Source organism: Ascaphus truei, chromosome 8 (assembly GCF_040206685.1).
Source record: "Ascaphus truei isolate aAscTru1 chromosome 8, aAscTru1.hap1, whole genome shotgun sequence".
NCBI classification, from domain to species: domain Eukaryota; kingdom Metazoa; phylum Chordata; class Amphibia; order Anura; family Ascaphidae; genus Ascaphus; species Ascaphus truei.
Genome location: NC_134490.1, coordinates 82,981,133 through 83,004,313, shown reverse-complemented (window position 1 = coordinate 83,004,313; position 23,181 = coordinate 82,981,133). Strand labels below are relative to the sequence as shown.

The following is a 23,181-nucleotide window of genomic DNA, read 5'->3' as shown; positions in this document are numbered from 1 at the left end:
CACCTGACTTGGTTTAGCTGACCCGTCCCCGTTTTGCATAGTGTTTGTCACTAAGGAGCCTCTTGGGTTCTCTGGCTTACTTATCACTATCAAGAGATCCATGTACCGATTCTGCAGTCTAACTGCCACTGGCATACTGGTATTGAGACCGATATGAATCTGCCGGTTGGGCTGGTCCTGTTACACCCTAGAATTCCTCTCTTGGAAACATCTGTAGGGTATATGCCTCTTTTGATGTGAACAGCTGTTTTCACCTTGGCCATTTCTATGATTACTATCTGAAGGGACACTTGCCCTAACTAAAACAGAATAAGCAGAGACAGATCCTTCATAAAATACTTATATACCCACAGGAACAGATCTACAATATATACAGTGAGGCTCCTCCAACTATTACTCCTCCAGGAACCTGATTCTAGAACATTCTATCTGGGTATATGTATCCTAGTGGTGATATCACTATCACCAGACAAAGTGGACAAAGTGGAGAAGGGAGGGGCTACACCACCACAAATGGTAACACGCACTCCTGCTTCCTGAAAATTATATATACCAAGTGAAGCGGTTGAAGTGTGTTTGCAAATAAGTGGTACTGTATGTCTGATTCAACATCATTTTAATTCTATTTAGAATGGCAGCAATGTCGTTATTTTTGGTCCTTATTTTAAATACAAATACAAAGGGTCCCTACTTTAAGCACTCAGCCTCGACTGAATTTTATTTATTTATATAAAGTGAGAGAAAGTAATAAACAAACTTGTGCATGTTAAAACCTACATCTGCGTTCTGGAGAGATATAAAAAAGGGATGGTGTATTCCCAAAGATGTTCTTATCCCTATATGACCACTGTATTTTATATAATGATATTTGCTGCTACATATACGTAGAGTAAAAGATCTCCCTAATAGGGTTATTTAAGCAGCCTGAAATTCACCTTCTAATTTATCCTTTTGGTGATATTAGGTTGTCACATATTTGTATATAATCCACATAAATGGTGGTTCTTATTTTAGGATACCTTGCTGCAGGTATATATCCAGTGCAATAATAATAATTGTGCTTGCAGTGAGCAATAATAGTGATATATAGTTACAATAGCGGATGTTAATACAATCCGCTATGGTGTTGTAACGCTCGGCCTGCCCACAAGCCAAACGAGACCCCGGGACTGAGGTGGAAAGGACAAATACCACACACCTAACAGTAAACGGGGGAGCGGCCGGAGTGTGGTAGTAGCGTAGCTGGTCCAGGGAACAAAAATAGAAAGAGTTCAGTACTTGCCAAATCCGGCGTAGAAGGATAAGTCCGTTATCCAAAGGTCTAGGAGTTGAGAGAGCAGCGTGGTAGAGTGTCCGTAAGCCTGGGTCAAGGAGAGGAGAAAGCTGCGTCGTAGGGGTCCGTTTGCCGAGTCCAAGGGATATAGAAGACAGCGAGGTAGAGAGTCCAAAGCCAAATCCAAGTGAGTCCAGAGAGCAGCGTGGTCTAAGTCCAAAGCCAAGGTCGAAATCTAGGGAGGTCAGCAGAGTATCCAGGAACAGGGACAGGGACAGGGACTGAAACACAAGAGAGTCAAGCAGAAGCAGACAACACAAAGGTACAGAAGCTATGCAGAGCACTGAGGAAATGGAGAGACCAGGCTAAATAGTGGTCTGGGACCTATCAGGGGAAAGGGAGGAACGGAGGTGCGGTCCAGGGGTTAGCCCTGATAGGAGAGAGAAGCCTGGGGGCGGACCTGGTGGAGCAGGGGCAGGAAAGCGCGCCGGAATGGAGGAGGCGGGACCAGGCTCCAGGCGCCAGTAAATAGAGGCCAGGGTCCGTGCGCGCCCGTAAGGGTGACGCACGTGACCCGGAAGTGAGGAGACAGCCACGGGGGAGATGCCGACGGCCGGGGAACGCCGCCGTGGGTTAGAGGCAGCGGGGGAAAAAGGTAAGGAAGCGCCAAAAGCGGGAGTCCCCGCAGCGCGGGTCCTTACAGGTGTTATATGTGATAGCCTATTGGAGGTAATGCAACCTTCCCCTTTTGGTGATAAATCATAACAATGTGTATTAATATGAGAGTGCCTCTCCATGATGAAATAAATATAAAATGTACCTGGTGTGCAGAGTATGCTGTTGGATTGTTCTCTGGCTAGTGGCTGCCTCCTGGGGCCCACAACTTTGTTACAACTTGCTAATATGTAACTTAGAGCAGTCAAATATTGTGAATCAGAGCTGTAAATGCAGCCACATGAGACCTAGCGTCTCTGTCTCTCCGTCGCGCTATTGACGTCACTAGTCGTGCGTCACGTGATACCCGACACGTGTTTCGTTCCTTACGGAACTTCTTCGGGGGTGGGCGGGTCCCTGCTTCCACAGGCTTTTTATAGCGTTGTGTAACCATGGCAACTAATTCTCGTCGGCCGGTCATACTTTACACGTGATGTAAACAAAGCCAAAGCAGGGATTTGCCTCATTAAAATACATTGTTAAAACTGTACCATCACTACAAGATTGTGAATGAACACAGGAATACAGTATGATCTTCGTTGTCCAGTGGGATTAAGTGGGATTTTATACTCATAATTTGTGTTTTTCCAAATGAACTAATTACGCATTAGATTGCATTAATGGAGTTTGTTATATTTCTTTTCAGATATTTATGTCCAATTATCCAGTGTTGTCAGGTAAGTATTTGGATTTAGATCTAATTTGCATACTCTGTTAGGGATCTTGAGAAATACTTTATATATATATATTGTATAATCTATTACTGTACTTCTTTGTAATAGCCATGTAGATGTATCTTGCTTATTGCATTTCAAAATTATATTACGCTGTTGGTCTTATTTTGTATGGCTTTATTTTAGAATTATTGTGAGTATAGTTTGAAATTTCTGTTCCATGTTTCTTTGTATGTTACAGACTATACTGTACATGAGTTTTAATTTTCAGATATATATGTATTATATATACAGAATATCCTCTAGTATTTCTATCCCCCTTATTCCTATTCCAGTCCTGGATATGGATACTTCTGTTGAAGATTATGTATTTATTCCTCAATTTTTATAAGAATGCTGTATAGGCGAAATCTTAATGTAATCCTCTGGGAGATTGTGTTCCTAGGGTTTATATCCATTTGGCCTCCATTCTAAGCAAGATGTTATCTAGATTTCCTTTACGTATTCCCAGTGTAAAATGATCTATTCCTTGAAAGGAAAAATGCTTCACTTCCCCATTGTGGTTAGCATGTCTTGCTATTGGGGTATCTATATTATTTCTGATGGTGCCTATATGTTCCAAAATACGTGTTTTGAATTGGTGAGATGTTTTACCCACGTATTTGGCACCACAGTCGCATGTAGACATATATATTACCCCTGATGTTTTACAATTTATAAATTGTCTGATGGTATATTCTTTCGTATTGTTCTGGTTGGAAAACTTTTTTGAAGGTTTGATATATTGGCAGGCTCTACAACTGCCGCAGGATATGTGCCCACTGTCTTAGATTTTAGCCATGTCTCCTGTGTGTAATTTTTGTAGTGACTATAAACCAAATGATCCTTTAAATTTTGGGGTCTGCGGTATGTAATAGATGCTCTAGGGTTAAGGACCATTTTGAGGTCCTCATCTTCCAGAAGAATGTGCCAGTGTTTATTGAGCACTTCTTGGATGTTTCTCCACTGTGTATTGTATGTTCCTATAATTCTAATAGGTTGTTGTAATTGATTACCATGTTTGTTTCCATACAATAGTGTGGTCCTATCAGTGGCTTTAGCCCTTTTATAGCTCCTATTAATGCAGCTCTTACTGACAGACAGATTACCAGATACAGCTCAACCCTGTTATAACGCGATCCGTTACAACGCGAATCCGCTTATAACGCGATGCAACTGTGGCTTCCAATTTTCGTATTTATGAATACTTTACAACACGATTATTGCTATCTTAAATACTTTATTGTACATTGCATACAATTGTACATTATTTGTAATGCGATCCGCTTATAGAGCGATGTGATTCTTAGGACCCCAAGCATCGCGTTATAAGGGGGTTGAGCTGTACCACTTGAACTGCACATTCACTTTACTGTTGACTATCTAGAACTGAGAATGTGTTGATAATGTGTGTCTTGATTACTCCCATGTCACCGACATTTACCTCCTGAATATACATGTTGCCTGAGCATATTGCAATAATCTGGTTACGGGTACATCAATGGATATGCAATTTTGAACTGGGTTACATTGAGGTATTATTAAGTCTGTTTTGATGATTATGGGACATAATTATGGACGTATGACTGTTTTGATAATGTATTGTTACAGCGGATTCTGTGCATAGGATGGTATGTGTATACAAAGATATTTATTTTGGGATATACCATTAATACACCTGTCACTGCAATAACCTTTGATACCTTCCTATACAGATACATGGTATCATAGGTAGACCGCTAATCCTAAGCGGGAACTATCATAGTGTCACTTGATGTCAATATAGATTAGGCTGCATATCATTCAATCACTGGAAGTGTACTTTCCTTGAACAGCTTCTCTATAAGCCACTTAACTATGGGGATTTTATCGTTACATATATGTTTTTATATCTTTACATGAATTTTCTATTGTGATTATGAAATAAAACTTTATTATTTTTATTATTTGATCTTCCTGGTTCTCATGGGTCATTAGACCGATTTACAGCAATAATCTGTAAGACCACTGCTGTCTGTCTACTATTATCCAGCATTGAGTGCTAGAGATATGGGAAATCTTTCTGATCTTTCTTAGATCAACTCTGTAAAAATAGTTGTATTAGTTCCCTAAGCACCTGCTTGAATCTCTGTATATATATCATAGGACACACATGGTGGAAGCACTCTCATTTCTCTAATTGTCCTTACCAGGCAGACCTTGTTTCCCAGGACACCACAGCCAGGAAGAGACAGCACACAAATGTAGTCCAAAATCCAAAGTGTATTTGAAAATAACTGGCACAATCACCGACGTTTCGGTCCTGGAACAGGACCTTTCTCAAGGGAGTGCTCAGGATGCAGTGACAGCCACACATCTATATATATCCAATACCTAACACAATTGGATACCAGCAGTAATTGAAAAATAGCCCGCGAACCTAAGCAGCTGTTTGAAACTCAGCATTAATTGCAACTGACGTCACAGTAGCGTTCGTGGTAAGTGGAGAAACAGCTGATCACTGAATCAGCTGCTACGCGCGTCTCACGTAGCCAGGGCAACTAATCTAATGTTTATTATCACCGTCCGCACGCGTAGCGCCTGTGTGTCGGCTAATAGCGCTGCTGTAATAGTATCCGTTGGGAGCGGGGAAACAGCTGATCACCAAATCAGCTGCTAGGTGTGTCTCTCGTGGCCAGGGCAACTAGTCTAAAGTTTATTGTCACAGTGCGCATGCGTTGCGCCTGTGTGTCGGCTAATAGCGCGGCAGCAGGATAGCACTAGGGACACCAACAGGGAGTGAAAAAAGTGAAGTGCAGGGGAAAGGGGTGGGGGAGAGGGGGAGAGGGGAAAGGGGTGGGGGAGAGGGGAAGGGGGTGGGGGAGAGGGGAAGGGGGTGGGGGAGGGGGGAAGGTGTGAGGGAGAAGGAGGTGTGTGCTAATGGAAGTACACAGGCAAAAAAAAATCATATTAACACACATTGCCCTGCTGGGAAGCAGGACGTGAGATACATAATATATAATACCAAGAGCAGGCTGTAATATTAGCTAAAAATCAGATGTACAGAACAAGAATTGTGGGGACACAAGTGATGTCCCCTCACTTCCCACACTCCGTTAGGGAAATACACTCAAGGGAAATACCAACAGATAATCCAAGGGGGGGGGCAAAAAAGCTGTTAAACCCAAGGGGGGGGTGTGTGACAGGGTGAATGAACGTCACCAATCATATACCTGGCAAACCTATGTTTAGGCTTGCAGTGCAGCAGTGACGAGGTTAAGTTTCAGTTGAGAATGGCTGCTTAATTAGTCTGACCCCAGCTGCATAATCAAGGTGTTTTAAACCCCCCAGGCTGTACACACATGCAAGCTAGCTGGTCAGGAGACAGGACTGAAATACTGAAGAGATTACTGCTACAAGGTCTGTTTTTCAAAGTACATGTGTGATGAACTGTCTGTGTCCTGCATGCTGAAGAGGAGCTGCCATGTTTTCTATGCTGAAGAGAAGCTATTTTGTTTTTGTCTGCTGAAGAGAAGCATATTTTGTTTTTGTATGCTGAAGAGAAGCTATTTTGTTTTGTGTGCTGTATGTTTTTAAGGCTCAATAAAGAAGCCTTATCAAGAGAACCCGCGTGTGTGGTTGCTGTACCCTGCAACATATGGTGTCAGAAGTGCCGGGATTTTGAGATGCCCCTGCAGTTTAAGGGCCTCACACACACACACAAAAATGAGAAACATGGAAGAATTTTTAAAAGAGTTTCTGTGCGAGCAGACCAGACAGCAAGGACTGTTAATGCAGGAGCAGGCCCAACTACTATTGCACAGCAAACCCAGCTCCTAACCCAGCAGCAGGCAGCACAGGATGAGCGGATGGCCAAGCTGCTGACCCAATTCCAGGGGTCTGCCAGTCCAGAACTTGCGAACAAACCCCCGGTCTTCCTGAGGAAAATGGCTCCGAATGAGGAGCCAGAGGCTTTTCTACTGACATTTGAAAGGTTGCCGAAGCTCAGGGCTGGGCTGCAGATCGCTGGGCAACTGATTTGGCCCCGCTCCTCATAGGAGAAGCCCAGGCCTCATATCTGGGCCTCCCAGCAGATCAGGCAATGGACTACCAACAAGTAAAAGCCGCCATACTGGATCGCTTAGGTCTGACCCCAGAGACCTACCGGCAGCAGTTCTGGAACCTAAAGTACACCGCTAAGATGAGAGCCCGGGTCCTCGCTCAGCAGTTATTGGACTTGTATACTCGCTGGATACAACCCGAGGAGTGCACTAAGGAGGCAATTCTTGAGCAAGTGGTTTTGGAACAATTCCTACAGATAATACCCCCTTTCGGACGCTCGTGGGTAAAACATCCATGCTGCTGAAACCCTAGCTTTGGCGGTCCGACTCGTTGAGAACTTCCTTGGGGCCGAGGATCAGGCGAGTGCCCTGGACCCGACGGATCCAACTTCACCAGCACTTGCGGAGACCCAAAGAGGGAGATTGGAACAACGGGGAAGCTACGGCCCCTCCATGCGCAACCGCCAAATGCCACGAAAGGAGCAGTCCTTCCAACAAGGAAGAAGTCAAAACGCCGGGCACCGCCGAGACCCTCATCCCCTTCCTGATGTCGGCTTGTCGCCAAATGAGAGGAACTTCCGAGGACGTCGCTCACAGGACCCACCAGACGGCTTGTCTCCAGTATCCGGTCCAGCGGAGCGCTATCCATGACCCCCTCCTGCGAGGGAACCCTCTCCATGTTCCGCCTGCAGAGAACATGGGCACCGGCATGTGGACTGTCCACAGATGGATTGTTCCTTCAGCAGGACCGTCGCCTTGGCCTTCACTGGAGAAAATTACAAGCCCTGGCTACTTCCAGCCCAGGTTGGGGGAAAAACCATCCAGGCCCTTGTAGATTCGGACTCTGGGAAAACTCTGGTCTTCCAGGAACTGTTACCGCCTAATGTGTGTTCTTTTGACTCTATGGACGTCATAACCCCTGACGAATTCGGCAGTCGCTGATGAAACGCGTAGGGCCTGACAACACTATGGTGCTCACGTGGTGTTTCCACGTCTCTCTGAGGGACTCGTGTATACCGAAGGATCTGCTACGGAGCTCTTGGTTTTTACCAGTTGGAGGAGGGTCTGATCTGCTCCATTTGAACCGTGCCGGGATCCATTTGGACTGCAGCTGCTGTCGGTGCTGGAGTTTGAAGACACTCTCAGCCTTCGGCGGCGGGTCTGCAGGCTTGCGATTATAGTGAGTTTGAATCAGAGGTTCCCTCTACCTATCCTGTTTGTTGTATATCATCCTATACCCAAAGATACCATTATGTGAATCCTTCATCTTTTATCTTGTAAGTGTGCATTGTCTACCACACATATATTTTAATACATTAATGTTCTTCTACATCACTGAAGATAATGCACTAGGGGTGTGCGCTTTTTTCTTTTCTACACACACACGCGCACGCACGCACGCACGCACACGCTTATGTTTATTTAACCCCTTCAGGGCTTTCACACATTTTTTCACTAGTCCATGGGACAACTATTACATATATTTAGTGTAGGTTCCTGCATACGGTTATGCCTTGTCGTGGCATGCAGGCTTATAAATGCTTTGGCCAAAGGGTTTAACCAAATAACCCTTTTGCATGAGATTATTATTTTATCCTAATTGGTAGGATCAAAGGAATCATTCTTTTTATATATACAGAATATATATATATATATATATATATATATATATATATATATATATATATATATATATAATAAAAAAATTAATAGATGATACCGTTCTGTGGCTAACGAAATGCTTTTATTTGTGCGAGCTTTCGAGATACACTGATCTCTTCTTCCAGCGATGTTACAATGAATGAAGCAAGCAAAAGCTATACTATAAACAGTGTCTATTGGAATGTTATCTGTGCTGGTCCTTCCCCCGGTGTGGATGTGTTTTATGGCTGGAGGTGTCAAAAGGTTCCTGAAAGCAAGTGATGAAAGAGTGTGTATGTGTATCAATGTGAATTAACATGAATGGAGAGCCCACCTCTACATGTGTGTGTGTATATTTATATATATATATATATATATATATATATATATATATATATATATATATATGACCTGAGTCTTAATTAATGAGTGTCACGGGAGGGCAGGCCAAATACACCTTTATATTTAAGGGATCAGTCACAAGGCAAGACAGGCAGTAAAATAAATTGCAGTTTATTTGGATAAGTCCTCGGAAACACACAGAAATACAAGAAACAGAGAATATACACACTTACTGGGGTCTGGGGAAGAGATCTACCCTTTCCTAGTTGCAAGGCGCCTGTTCAGCAAAGGCTTACCTTGATAGGACCTTGGTTCTGGGCTCCTGGACTGAAATCCAGCCTGCTGGCTAGGCCTCCCCATGCATCCATGTGTGAATAGCTCTTTCACAGAAGCACTTTTTGAGAGGCCTGCCAGCAGCTGCTTGTCTTCAGATCTCCAACAGGAAAAAGAGAGAGAGAGCTGCTTTTACTGCACGCTCTTATATAGGCTGGATTCCTATCTAAATCATTGAGGAGTGTAATAGCCAATTAAAGCAGGGATTGAAATTACGCATTCACTGATAGGAGGGATAAATTCAAAACTTGCCAATAGAAACCTTGCTTATCAGTTTTGACATCCAGGGCCGTTTTCCCTGGCTCCGCGGTGTCTACGTAAAACAGACATCCTAATCTGAACATCCTGCTCACCAAATGGTTTCCCCCCCTCTGCCAGTCCTCTCCTCTCTGAACTATGGAATCTATGCAAACTAGCTAGCATCTTCCATATGCCTGTGCTTTCTGTATAAAATGTTATAGTAAACATTAAAACACAATATAAAGTACACTTCCTTACAAAATATACTTTGGGGGACCTTATACTTATAAGGGAAATAAATTGGGGAGATTTGGGCTTGGAATCTCTATCTGAGCTGGGGCATAGAAATGCTAATACAGATGTAATTGACATGCTAATTCAAACTGGCTTTTGTCACCAACCTGTGTTTAAATCACAGGACAAACACAATGCATTGCAGTTTTAAAACACAGAGAACCAACATTTAGACACATGAGCTTGCACTCCACCATCTGCGCCTATCATGTGGGGTTCTAACCTTCTCTTCTCTAAGACACCAGCTAAGAATACCTTGCTCGCAGGTAAAACAGGTTAAAATATTCCCCCCCCTTTTCCCTCATGTTCCAGACGTCCCTACCCTGCAGCTATTTCTCATAAGAGGCCACCCATACAAGGCAATCCACTTACAAGCTGACACAGGCAGTTGCAGGCCCATGAGGCAAAGGGAATACACAGATAATGCATTAAGTAGCCCACTGGGCTTACACAGTTAACCCCACATACACAGTTCCTAGTTTATAACCCTATGGGGGACAGTATAACAGAACAAACGTTCAGGCAACACAGTAAGGTAGAATATTAGACCCAAGAGCTGACACTCTCAGCCCATACCATATGGTTTCAAGGGGGGGGGGAGAGAGAGAGAGAGATTGACATATGTTGCATTTTTTCAGTTTATAGAGAGTAACGCTAGTGACAATTTTTTCATCTTCTTCGTACATCTAAGCCTGGAACCGTCCAAATACTAGAGGTGTACTACCAGGCCCTTAACCCCAGGTGCCAGTCCTGTGAGCTAGCCAGGCCTTGAGGTTAAACCTATCAGCCCTCACACAAATCACAGGACACTATAATGCAGTTAAAATGTGATATTTATTTGAGATTGAATCATGTGAGATTAGGGGAAGACATGATCATTAACTTTCTGGTATTGGAACATTTGCAAGTTGAGCTGAAAAATATATCTGTCTCTACAAGTAGGACAGCTTGAGCTCTCTGAGTATCTATCTCAATGCAGAGCCGACAGATGCAGTCCCCCCAGCAACTAAGGGTTAATCACATGGTCAGACGTCAGAGGCCTTAATTCTTTCTATTTCTTTCATGGGCAGGACTTGCTTTGATTCCAACATTCCTGTGAATGGAAAGATATGCATGTGAGAGGGGAACTAAAATACAAATACACACAAATACAAACCCCTCCATTCAGACAAATATACACTAGGGCAATATTGCCTAAGCGGTGCTATTCCACAAGACACCTTCTGCTGCCACTGACTGGAATAGGACATAAGGGGTGTCCCTGTGCCAGAAGGGGGTGTCTCGCAGAATAGCACCACTTAGTAAAGCTTGCTCTATTTAGAGCTTGATACATAACCCTCATTCCCGTGTATGAAGGAGGAAGTGATAAAAACATAATTCTCCATAAAACATTGTATTTGTCTGTACATGTGATATTACCTTCATATTTATTATTTACTGCACGGGTGTTTGAGTTCAGCAACACCATTCTCATCTGTAAGAGAAGTGAAAAAGCACAAAGCATTTATTTTTATTTTTTACCTGAGTACACAGGTTACCTTCAATTCTTACAGTTTGAGACTTGTTTTCTATTTTTATCTTGGATTATTTTATTCCATAGGCTGCTTCGTGCTCTCACCACCCACTCAGTGAGGAAGTCTATTGCCACCTGAGTCAATTGTAGAGTGAGCATCTCATTTTAATTCCCAAGTGCAGACTCAGACAATTTATACTCCGAGTCATATGAATTTCCTGAAGAGAAGCTTCACTAACCTAACTAACAAAGGGACCTGCAAACCCGCAGCAGTTTGAGCCCTACATAGGGGTGGTGGAGTCTGCTGCGGTGTTCAGCATCCTCCACATTGTATAGCATTTAACAGTGGTCCCTATGCATAGAGTCTCTATGGACTTCAGAAGTGGATATAGGAGCAGTCTGGGCACTGCTGGTTATGCACACACAACCTCACTGTGACTGCTTGAAGTCAGTTATCAATGTAATCACTTGACTCTGTCAGACTCATCACTGGACATGGTGTCCGGACATTCATTCAACCAAGTTCCATCTTGATCTCCAATAGCCTTGGGTGTAATTATCTGTCCAACTGTATAGTGTTTTCAGTAAATGATTCCAAGGAAATTTAATGAAGAGAATACTTTTCTCAACAGAATTTCAAGTTTTAAAACCTTGGCAAGTTTTTATGAATGCTGAGAACTTCGCAAAATATTTGTGAACGGTGAGAGTCCAATAGTCGCCCATTTCAGAAACTTGTGTAAATGTTTCTCAGATCTCTACTGAGAAGTAGACAGAGTATTGTGCTTGTCAAACATCTCCCTGTACAGTCCAACACCCTACTGCCCTTTACCACCACATTGTACTATATTAACCACCAGGCTACCTTCTAACATGCATTGGCAAGTTCTAGCATTCACACTATTATTGACCACATCACTGTATATCAGTGGTTCCCAAACTTTTTCCGCTCAAGGCTCCCCAAGGCGATCAGGATTTTCCCGCGGCACCCAAAGTAAAAACAAAGTTGTATATACATACCTAACAGTTGCAGTGCGCAGTTGGTGTCTCTCTCAGACACACTCACTCTCAGACACACACACACACACACACACACACACACACACACACACACACACACACACACACACACACACACACACACACACACACACTCTCTCTCACAGACACACACACTCTCTCTCTCACAGACACACACTCTCAGACACTCTCTCTCAGACACTCACTCTCACAGACACTCTCTCAGACACTCTCTCAGACACTCTCTCTCGCAGACACTCTCTCTCACAGACACACACTCACTCTCACAGACACATACTCTCAGACACTCTCTCAGACACTCACTCTCACAGACACTCTCTCAGACACTCTCTCTCTCAGACACTCTCTCTCACAGACACACACACACACACACACACACACACACACACACACACACACACACACACACACACAAATTAACCCCACACCCCCAATACATTTAAGAATTATCCCCACATCCCCAATACATTTAATAATTACCCCCACACCCCCAATACATTTAAGAATTACCCCCACACCCCCAATACATTTAAAAATTACCCCCACACCCCCAATACATTTAAAAATTACCCCCACACCCCCAATACATAAAAAAATTACCCCCACACCCCCAATACATTTAATAATTACCCCCACCCCCCCAATATATTTAAGAATTACCCCCACACCCCCAATACATTTAAAAAGTACCCCCACAGCCCCACAGGTGCTTTCCCTATTAGCATTGTCTGAACCACAGCACTGCTACTTTTGTTGCCTTTGCTAACAGCTGCATTCACAACGCACAGGGAGCCTCTGGTAACTTTGTATTGCTTTAATTTTATGTTTGCTTAACCAATCTGGTGTTTTTTTATAGCACTCATTTGTGTTTCTTTTAATTCCATATAAAATATTTTTCTATTTTGGAACATGTTTTTTGCGCTGTTATCTTTTTCTTTATAGTAACCATCAAGCTACCTTCTAACATGCTTTATCAAGTTTTAGCTTTCCAACTATTGACCACATTAGTGTAAATCCTCGCTCAAACCCTCTCGCCTGCTGGCTGTAATCAGACGGCAGATACAGTTCTTGAACTGCAAAAACCTCACTTGTAAGGTCGGTTGTAATATAATTAAAGGTACATTACCACAGTGCAAAACGTATCAGAGTTACAACAAACCAAAAACATTCAATGCCTTTCAACATTTCTGATAATTGCTAGTTTAAGAGGTTGAATCATTTTCAAGTTCATTTCCAAATGCCAAAACAACAGATGTCCCAGTATCCTATTCTGAAACTTTGCGTATTCCGTCCTGAAACACTGTATTCCGTCCTGAAACACTGTATTCTTTCCTGAAACACTGTATCCTGAAACAGTGTGTATTATAGCTGTGAATGTTAATACCAGGGTCAGACTCAGTCGTGCTTTAACGGTTGTTATTCATGTAGAGATCAGTGCATTTTCCATTAGAACCGGGATCTCGGAGTGCCAGCATAACAAGGAATTCTAAGGACTTTGTCCCTCTTTAGACACTATCTGATGTCATTTTTTGTGAAATTACTGGAATTTAGTGAATGGTTGCTATGAAGTTGTTCTCTTGTTTAGAATGCACAACCCCTCTTCTTCCCCTCCTACTGTACATTCACACACAGATCTACAGCTGTGCTAGCTTCATGCATTAGACAAACAGTAGGGATCAGGAGTGGGACAGGCTGGAGTTTGACTCATAAGGGTATGTATAGGAAAAGGTGGTGCAATTCTGGAGCAAAAACGGCACCATAAGTCTTAAAAAAAAAAGAAGAAAAAACTATTTGTTTTGGATACCTACAGCATGTAGCAATTCCCCTAAAACAGCAACACTTTTGCCTTAATACATTACCCCCATAATGCTTGTTTATTGTAAACAAAACAAGTATATTAATAAAAATACGTACACACTATATGTTCTATACACACACACACACACACACACACACACACACACACACACACACACACACACACACACACACACACACACACACACACACACACACACACACACACACACACACACACACAAAATCAGCTTTATAGGCATGACAGAAAAACATTTCAGTATTGCCAAAGCATGAATAACTGAGGTTAGGGTATAACGGTTACACAGTACATGGCCTGTTTTGATAACTATAGATGCACAAGGTCCCCCTGACACACACACACACACGTATGACCTGCTCATGCATCACCGGGACTTTACCTGATTCATAGTAGTCATACACTTTAACAAATGACGGCTGGAAATTTTGCACTCTGCTGCCCATCTCCACTTTCAGGGAATAGGAAGTGGGTTCACTGGAGACCTGCAGAGAAACAATGAAGGGAAAGGTTATACAGCGAGCAAGAGGGAGAATCCACACAAGAGTGACATCAAACAGGATTTCATGAAGAGTACAGTGGCCAAACACAAGTATGGCATTACCCATGGAGACAGTGATGGCAGATACAATAGATTTGTTCAAAAAAGGGTTGGACATCTTTTTAGAATGGAAAGGTATACAGGGATAAACCAAATAAGTAAACATAGGAAGAATGTTGATCCAGGGAGTAATCTGATTGCCAATTCTAGGAGTCAGGAAAGAATTTATTTCCCCCCCTATGAGATATCATTGGATGATATGACACTGGGGTTTTTTGTTTGCCTTCCTCTGGATCAATAAGTAAGTATAGATATAGGATAAAGTATCTGTTGTCTAAATTTAGCATAGGTTGAACTTGATGGACTTATGTCTTTTTTCAACCTCATCTATTATGGAAGTAGTGGTATGTGCCTGATTTTCACAAATCCTAAATAATTAATATTGGGGCAAAGCTCTTTGGTATGTAAATTAGAAAGATTCCTACAATATTTAAGGTATCAGAAAAAGTTTTGTCGTTCTTAAACATTTTTTTTAAAGGAAGTGTATAAATAAGAGATTAGTTGTACTGTGGGTCACTGACCACTGGAAGAGGGATATATATATATCTATCTATATATATATATATATATATATAGATAGATATATATATTTATATATATCTATATATATATTATATTATACTGTATACACACATACATCAAAAGAGAAACAGCTGGCGCTCCAAGCAAATAATGTAAATCAAGGTGCTTGCTCCATAAGTATCAATAGGACAACTAATGTTTCTCAGACGAGAAAACAAGAAACAGCACTCAAAGGTAAGTCAAAAAGCTGTGTTAGTGAAATACAAAAGCACACTTAAATCCAACGTTTCGGTCCAGTGGAGACCTTCCTCAGGGAAGTGCGTATATATATATATATATATATATATATATATATATATATATATATATTAATATATATATATAAAGTTGATAAATGTGGATGAAAGAGGCTGCAGGTAGATAGATAGTGGGAGGTAGCACTTGCTGGAGTTAAGGGTTATGAAAGTGCTCAGCTCACTCACAGAGTCAAGGTACAGATACAGGTGGTTGTTTTTCTCTTCAACTTTGGAAACTTTCTGCCTCAGCTGTGGAGAGAAGAGAGAAGTATTTAGGGAGGAGATGGCAGCTTTGGTGTCTCACACTCGATTTAAGGTAATGCACTGCAAGGTGTCTTATGCAGAAGATTGCTTAATAAATATGGCCCTTCTGTATCTCCTTTGTACTGCTACCTTAACCCACATGCAGTATGTGTGCAGCGCACAGCAAGGAATGAAGGAGAGCAGGTCTGGCAAAAAATCATTCTTTAATGGGAAGCCATAAAATAGAGGGTTGCAGCCCTTCTACGCGTTCCGTGCAAAGCGTGCACTTTATCAAGAAGTTCTGCTCTCCTTTACTCCTTGCTGTGCGCTGCACACATACTGCACTTGGACTCTCCTGACTTGATACAGCTGCACGCTTCTGGAGAGAGCTACTGGGGAAACTAAAGTCTCGTGAGTACGTTTACCTGGGGCCAGCCCAATGAGGAGGGGGAAGTGTCTCCGTGCACGTACCCCCACCTTCAGGGTGTATTAGAGCCCCATTTTAGGTTTAGTGCTTTAATATTTATCAATAGTACCCAGTGTGTAAAAGCTCTACTCCCTTTATTATAAGGACATAGGTCCCTGTATTTTGAGCACCATTCTTCCACATATGTACCTTAACCCACAACCTGCCCCCCTCCTGCTTCTCACAATCCCCTCCTGTGCTGCTGACTCCTACCCATGAAACCAGTGTTACTGTCCCTTCTCTCACAAAGATCTCTCCAAAGCCCCTTTCCAATCACACCCTCTTTCATAAGCTTCATACGGTGCACATCCTCAATGCCCCTTACACTTTGTAATGTCACATGGTTACATAAGCAGGAGATTCCGGTTTACTGTAACATTTTTCTGGTCTTCCTACCCCTAACCTGCCCTGCCCCTGGGGTTTCTCTCATACTTCACTCATGGAACCATAATCCGCTGTGTATCCAGACAGCATCTTTAGGTCTATAATGGCCATGTTGGACTGGTCCCGGCTGCCATGATAACTGCAACAGAGACAGGAGCGTCAGTCAAAATGTTTAGAGAAGGTTTACTCTGTAAGGATTAAATGCATGATTGCAAGTGTAAATGTAATAGCACAGAGTTACAATTGGAAATATAGACACAGAGATTAATAGGTTGAATCTATGTCAGCGCAGAAACAAATCTTGCCTTATGCTCCAATATATATTTAGTTAGTTTGTCTTTTAGTGAGAGACAGCTGTATATATCCTTAGTGCGAGGTGAGTGTAATGAGAAGTTACTTTCCATGTGATGGTTCTGCAGGCTGTAGTGAGACAGCTGTATATATGCTTAGTGCGAGGTGAGTGTAATGAGAAGTTACTTTCCATGTGATGGTTCTGCAGGCTGTAGTGAGACAGCTGTATATATCCTTAGTGCGGGGTGAGTGTAATGAGAAGTTACTTTCCATGTGATGGTTCTGCAGGCTGTAGTGAGACAGCTGTATATATGCTTAGTGCGAGGTGAGTGTAATGAGAAGTTACTTTCCATGTGATGGTTCTGCAGGCTGTAGTGAGACAGCTGTATATATCCTTAGTGCGAGGTGAGTGTAATGAGAAGTTAATTTCCATGTGATGGTTATGCAGGCTGTAGTGAGATAGCTGTGTGCGCCTCAGCAAATGATACATGTACACCAAGGACCAGATACCCAAGCCTTGAGAATAAGAGGCATGTGGAGTAATCGCAGTCTATGGTATGATGTAATAACCCCCTGCTAGAGATACTTGTGCATGACACAGTGCGGGAGATTCAGTGGTAATCACACAGTGACTCGCGTTAACTACTAGTGAAGTTAATGTCAGTGAACGTGATATTGAGGTGCGGTAACCCATATCCTACCTTCGTGAGTTCCAGCGAGAGAGAGATAGCTGTATATGACAGTGAGAGATAGCTATGCACTCAGTACCTGACTTGGATGCCGATGGTAAAGGTATACGCCACATCATTTACACAGCTCTCAGACGATGTATTTACAGAGAGAGAAAAGGCCGAGTTTACTTTGGGCACCGGGATGTTATATCGAACTGTGGTCTGCAGAGAGAAAGCACAAAGCTCATACCCACATACACATCGCTATATAATGAGGCTGCTCACACCTATCTGATCCCTTGTATATAACCCAGGACCACATGATTCACGCGATAATGCGATGTTACCTGTGACGGGTTATTCACATTACTGTATAATGTCATATTGTTACCTATATGTATGTACTGTATGTGTGTATGTATGTTTTTATTTACATAGCGCCATTAATGTATATACTGTAGCGCTTCACAGGAGTAATACACCTGACATAATTATAAAAACAAGACATTATACAAGCTACAATGGGAAGAAGTGCTTCAGACATAAAAGTAACATTTAGGAAAAAGAGTCCCTACCCCGAAGAGCTTACAATCTAATTGATAGCATTCACATTGTGATGTTACATTGTTACCTGCAACACGTTACTCACATCATAACATAACATTGTTACCTGCAGTGGGTGATTCACGTTAAATTGTTATTTTATTACCTGCACCAGGCAGCATCCAGAACCAGTGACACGGAAGGTGTATGTCCCATTTGCTGTGGGTAGCGCCTTTCTCTGGACCACCAGTCTGTTGGAGCTATCCACATTGAACTGTGCAATCACTGCATTTTGTGCAGACACACGGACCTGGTTATTGGAATTTTTTTTATATACCAGGCAGCCATAACCAGCGAGAGCCTGCAGGACCACCACTGTGTCCTGTATGTGAGGGAGATAAGGGGTTAATGAAGGTCTCTGCCCCCTGCCTGAAATAACACAAGTATTCCTGTATCAGTATTATCCTGGCTCTGCCATTGACTTTCTAAATGACCTGTGGCCGATTTTTCTTTCTGTCTGCACTAAAAGGGAGTGATGGAGCCAAAGTCCTGTACCATTTCTCCTCTACTTGTTCTGCTACTGATCCTGTATCTGCTTGGATACGGTCAACCACACTTTCCTCTGATGCACAAGTTCCCTTATTCACCCTATTCTTATATCAGTCTGATCTCAGGTCTCTCACTGACCCTGTGTTTGACACCCCCTTGGCCACAGTTCCTAGTTATTTTAGACCCCACACCCAGAGCCCCTCATTACCGCTGTTGACCGGTATCCCCCATTTGAATTCTGCTGCTGAGCCAGCCAAAGAGTGATCTGAGCCATGTAGGTTTTATCTTGTGGAGATGAAGAAGGACCCTTAGTCAGGCCAAGCAGTACGTAGGCGGTAATCTCTATATCAGCCGAGGCATAGGGGGCATAGAAGAAAGGAACTTTCTCCAAATCTGGCTTCACTTTGCGCTCCCAATGAATGGTGCCATCTGTAAGGAGGGGAGGAAGGTAGAGATAAAGAGAGTGGGGTACAGAGAGAAAGAAGGAGAGACAAAGAATGATGGAATTTACATAAATTTCATATTTTCATTCCTATGTAGTATACAGTACGTAGAATCAACAAAAAATAAAAAACAAAAATAAGGCAAATTTTTCATCAACATTGGCCAATTATTTTGAGGGACAATGTATTATCTGAGGTTCTCCCATCTAAACCATCCGTCATATTCAGGAAGGCGGCCAACTTAAAATCCAAATTGGCGCCAAGTTGCCCTTTGGGCCATGCCAGACCGAGTGTGACATCTGGCACCAAAGGCTTCTTTAATTGTTCAACATGCACCGCCTGTAAATTTAGCATTAGTCAGACTACCTTTATGTCAAACGTTACGTCTAAAGTATATAAAATGTACTCATATCGATTGTCACACCACCTTTGTGATATACCTGCTGTGATGTCCCTGCGGCCTACAATATGTGGGACGCACACGGAGATTGTATCAAAGACGTAGCTACAACATTAGGAAGGGACTTACAACACATAGTGTCCCACATCATATTTTGGTACACCACAATCAGGATCCAAAAGGTTTGATATGTCAAGCCATAGAGACCCATTCGGGAAATTGGAGAGGGGGGGGGGGGGGGGAAATTACAACATATCAGTAGGCGTGAAGTCTACTGGATATATGAATTAAAAACCCTATCTCTCGATGGACTAAATATGGATTTTGTTTTAGGTTCCTTTTTGGGTGGATAGTTGTGTGGGTAATTAGAATTTACATAATTTCCCCGATCCCCATAGTAAAATCCTTTGTGTTGGGTGAACCCAAAGAGATGAATTGGCTCTGATATTAACAGGGAGGTGCTTTTTATGTATTTGTTGAGAATATAAATATACCATTTGGAGTTATAAGAGATACTAAATATATAAAAATAACATAATAGTATTAAACCTAAGAAGGTCGCTACACTATTGTTATTATTACATATATGTAAATAAGTCCTGAATCTGTTACACATTGGGATATACTAGATCAGTGTTTCTTATGTAATTCAACTCCATCATAAACAGGTGGCTCATTTTATTGATGTAAGTTGTATTATATTTGTGTTTATTGTATGAGCTCATCGCTCACTGCTGATTATGTGTTAATGTTGTTCATTTGTTATGTGTTACTGTGATGGGTTAATTATGCAATGCCTGCCAATTATAAGATCAGGGTATATATATCAGCTATACCCATGCACTTAGTATGCCCCTGAGGAAGTGAATTCTTTCACGAAATGCGTAGGGTTGTGGGAATTGACGAAATTGGACATTGGACATCTGCAGCAGCTGCAGAGCCTGTGGCAAGCAGGACGAGCAGTTCGGAGCGCAGCGGTGAGTGAGACACACTTCTGCGTATGCGTGGGCAACCAGGGAAGTGATTGTGGTCGGTACATGGAACGGCTGCATGCGGGCACAGCAATGAAGTTTAGCCCAGGCAGTGTTACCATCAGGGATTATTCGGAGTGGCGGTACACGCAGTGGCGGGATCAGCTATCTGTTGAGAAAACAGCGTCTCCTGATGTGGACATTGTCTTTTGGAAAATAACTATCTACTGTGCCTATTTGAATCTTGCTTGTTGTAAGTAGGATTTCAATTTTTCCCTGTCCGGAGCAGAGTCCCCACGTCTAAATCCCTGTGTATGTTATAATTCATTTTTTATTTTTTACATTTTGAAAAAATTTTTTTTTTAATTTTTTTGCACACTCACTGCACACACTCTCACTGCACACACACTCACTGCACACACACTCACTGCACACACACTCACTGCACACACACTCACTGCACACACACTCACTGCACACACTCTCACTGCACACACACTCACTGCACACACACTCACTGCACACACACTCACTGCACACACTCTCACTGCACACACACTCACTGCACACACACTCACTGCACACACACTCACTGCACACACTCTCACTGCACACACTCTCACTGCACACACTCTCACTGCACACACACTCACTGCACACACACTCACTGCACACACACTCACTGCACACACTCTCACTGCACACACACTCACTGCACACACACTCACTGCACACACACTCACTGCACACACACTCACTGCACACTATCACAGCACTCACAGCACACTGTTTTGGGCCTGCCGCTGCGACGCTGGGCTCAGGGAGAGCCCCCCCCTTTCCCTGCCTGTATCTCTGTTGCTGTGGGGGGAGGATTGAAGGGAGCTGATCCCTGGCCGAGGAACTCCGAAACAACTGACATCCCAGCAAAGGCTGCGTGAGCTCTCCTCCCCCCGCAGCTTCTCTGCACAGATCAAGTGCTGCAGATGCTGGGTAAGTGCTGCTGTGGGGTGTGTGTGTGTGTGGGGGGGGGGTGCTGTGGTTTGGGAGAGGGGGTGCTGCTGTGGTTTGGTGCGATGCTGGGCCCCCCTCCCCCCCTCTCCCTGCCTGTATCTCTGCTGCTGTGGGGGAGGATTGAAGGGAGCTGATCCCTGGCCGAGGAACTCAGAAACAGCTGACATCCCGTGAGCTCTCCTCCCCCTCGCAGCTTCTCTGCACAGATCAACTGCTGCAGATGCTGGGTAAGGTTTAGTGCTGCTGGGGGTGGGGGGGGAGGGGAGGAGTCCGGGGGCCTGCCATTGCGACGCTGGGCTCTGGGAGAGTTATCTCAGCTCTCCCCCTTCGGCAGCGCGGAATCCCAGATCACGGCGGCCATTTTTTTTAAAAATTAGCGCGACCCCAGTAATAACGCGGTCTGATCAGGTGGCCCCCGAGGACCGCGTTTTTAACGGGGTTCAGCTGTATCTCATTTTTGGTGCCTGAGGACAGGGCTGTCAACAAGGGGCGAACAGCTGGGACAGTTATCCCGGGCCCTTTGCAGGAAGGAGTCTGATCAACCCCGTCTATCTGTGGGCCTGACTTCTCTGAAATTCTGTGGTCAATAAGAGGACTTAAATCAGCTGGCAAACCTCTTAGCAGGCCAGCCTGACGGAGATGAAGCTGGGATTTGAACCAGGTTCCCCTGCGTCAGAGGAGGTGTTCTTATGCACATTTCACTAAACCCTCAGCCAGTAAGCCAGTCCCCTTTGCATCATGATATAAAACATCATAAACAGCTGTGTTTCCCACTAAATTGACACTACAGGATGTAATCATTATTATTCACCTTTGGGCCTTAACACAAAGGGGGCTGCAGCGCATTGCAACGATTGGGACTAAAACCTTCAGCTTGCGGAAGACGCTGCAGAGTGTATTGAACAAGTGTAACAGAAATAAAGAAGTATATGACAGAAAAATAGTCATGGGCAGGTATATTTCTTGTATGTTTGAGCAGTGCTGGATAGGGGTGAATGGGACAAACCTATTATCAGACCTCAGTGGGGCACATGAAATACCTTTGGAAGTCGCCTCTGCCCTCAGCTGCTCAAACAGAGCATTGCTCTTCTCATAATTCCCGGCCACTCTGTAAGCGTAGAACATCAAAGCCCGGTTATAAAGGCTCTGCTGAGATCCAGAAGCGGCATCCAGGCAGCGGAGAGCTGAACGCAACAGTGTTTGCTGCAAGAAACAAAGAAGACATTAGTGATGATACATCTAGGCAGGCACATAGAATAGCGCAGGTCACCCGGGGGTGATCTTTATTCAGTGAGATAAACTATGGAATGGACTCATCTACTCATGGATCATACAGGGCCTGTCATATAAAGAGAAAAGCTGTATACACTATTGAGAAGAGCCATTACATATTCATTGATCGGACAGGGATCAATGTAGCAATATACAGAATGCAGAATATGGAATAGAAATCCCAATTTAATGGTATAGTAATAAAAGGACTCGTGCAGACCGATTACATATCTATTAATCTATACCTATTAATATGTGATATGTCTCCCAATATACTATATACATTGTGTGTTACAAAAGAACACACATCGCAACACAACCATTATTTGTTGTAACACAGGAAGCTGGTAGAGGCGGCGGCTGTAACACAAGGAAACATATGTGGCCACCTTGGAGCCCATGGCTGAAGGGGCCCCACACAACCTCCTGTGCTTCTGGACAAGTCTGATGTTGGGGGCTGGAACCCCTGTGAAACTATTACCGAGGGTCCAGCAAGACCCGGAGCCCCCACCGTGGAGGGGGATTTATAAGTTATTGATA

At 43.3% G+C, this 23,181-nt stretch overlaps 1 protein-coding gene and 1 long non-coding RNA gene across 4 annotated transcripts in view; one reads left to right on the top strand and one right to left on the bottom strand.

The window, feature by feature from the left end:
* Positions 1 to 23,181, top strand: part of LOC142502066 (uncharacterized) — a 65,414-nt gene that overhangs the window by 29,777 nt on the left and 12,456 nt on the right. The window contains exons 2-3 of one of the 3 annotated variants that reach the window (XR_012803637.1): positions 2,634 to 2,664; positions 4,893 to 5,177. The exons of 1 other annotated variant lie outside the window; for it this stretch is intronic. This is a non-coding gene — a long non-coding RNA (uncharacterized LOC142502066). The remainder of the gene's footprint in view (positions 1 to 2,633; positions 2,665 to 4,892; positions 5,178 to 23,181) is intronic. One more of the 3 variants, XR_012803638.1, reaches the window with a different exon arrangement.
* Positions 10,406 to 23,181, bottom strand: part of LOC142502064 (ovostatin-like) — a 68,378-nt gene continuing 55,602 nt past the window's right edge. The window contains exons 28-36 of the mRNA XM_075612871.1: positions 22,410 to 22,572; positions 18,753 to 18,973; positions 18,162 to 18,377; positions 17,550 to 17,674; positions 16,539 to 16,629; positions 15,584 to 15,646; positions 14,361 to 14,463; positions 11,010 to 11,064; positions 10,406 to 10,683 (exon numbers count right to left, since the gene is read on the bottom strand). Coding sequence (XP_075468986.1) covers positions 11,021 to 11,064; positions 14,361 to 14,463; positions 15,584 to 15,646; positions 16,539 to 16,629; positions 17,550 to 17,674; positions 18,162 to 18,377; positions 18,753 to 18,973; positions 22,410 to 22,572 — 1,026 coding nt within the window. The 3' untranslated portion in view covers positions 10,406 to 10,683; positions 11,010 to 11,020. The remainder of the gene's footprint in view (positions 10,684 to 11,009; positions 11,065 to 14,360; positions 14,464 to 15,583; positions 15,647 to 16,538; positions 16,630 to 17,549; positions 17,675 to 18,161; positions 18,378 to 18,752; positions 18,974 to 22,409; positions 22,573 to 23,181) is intronic.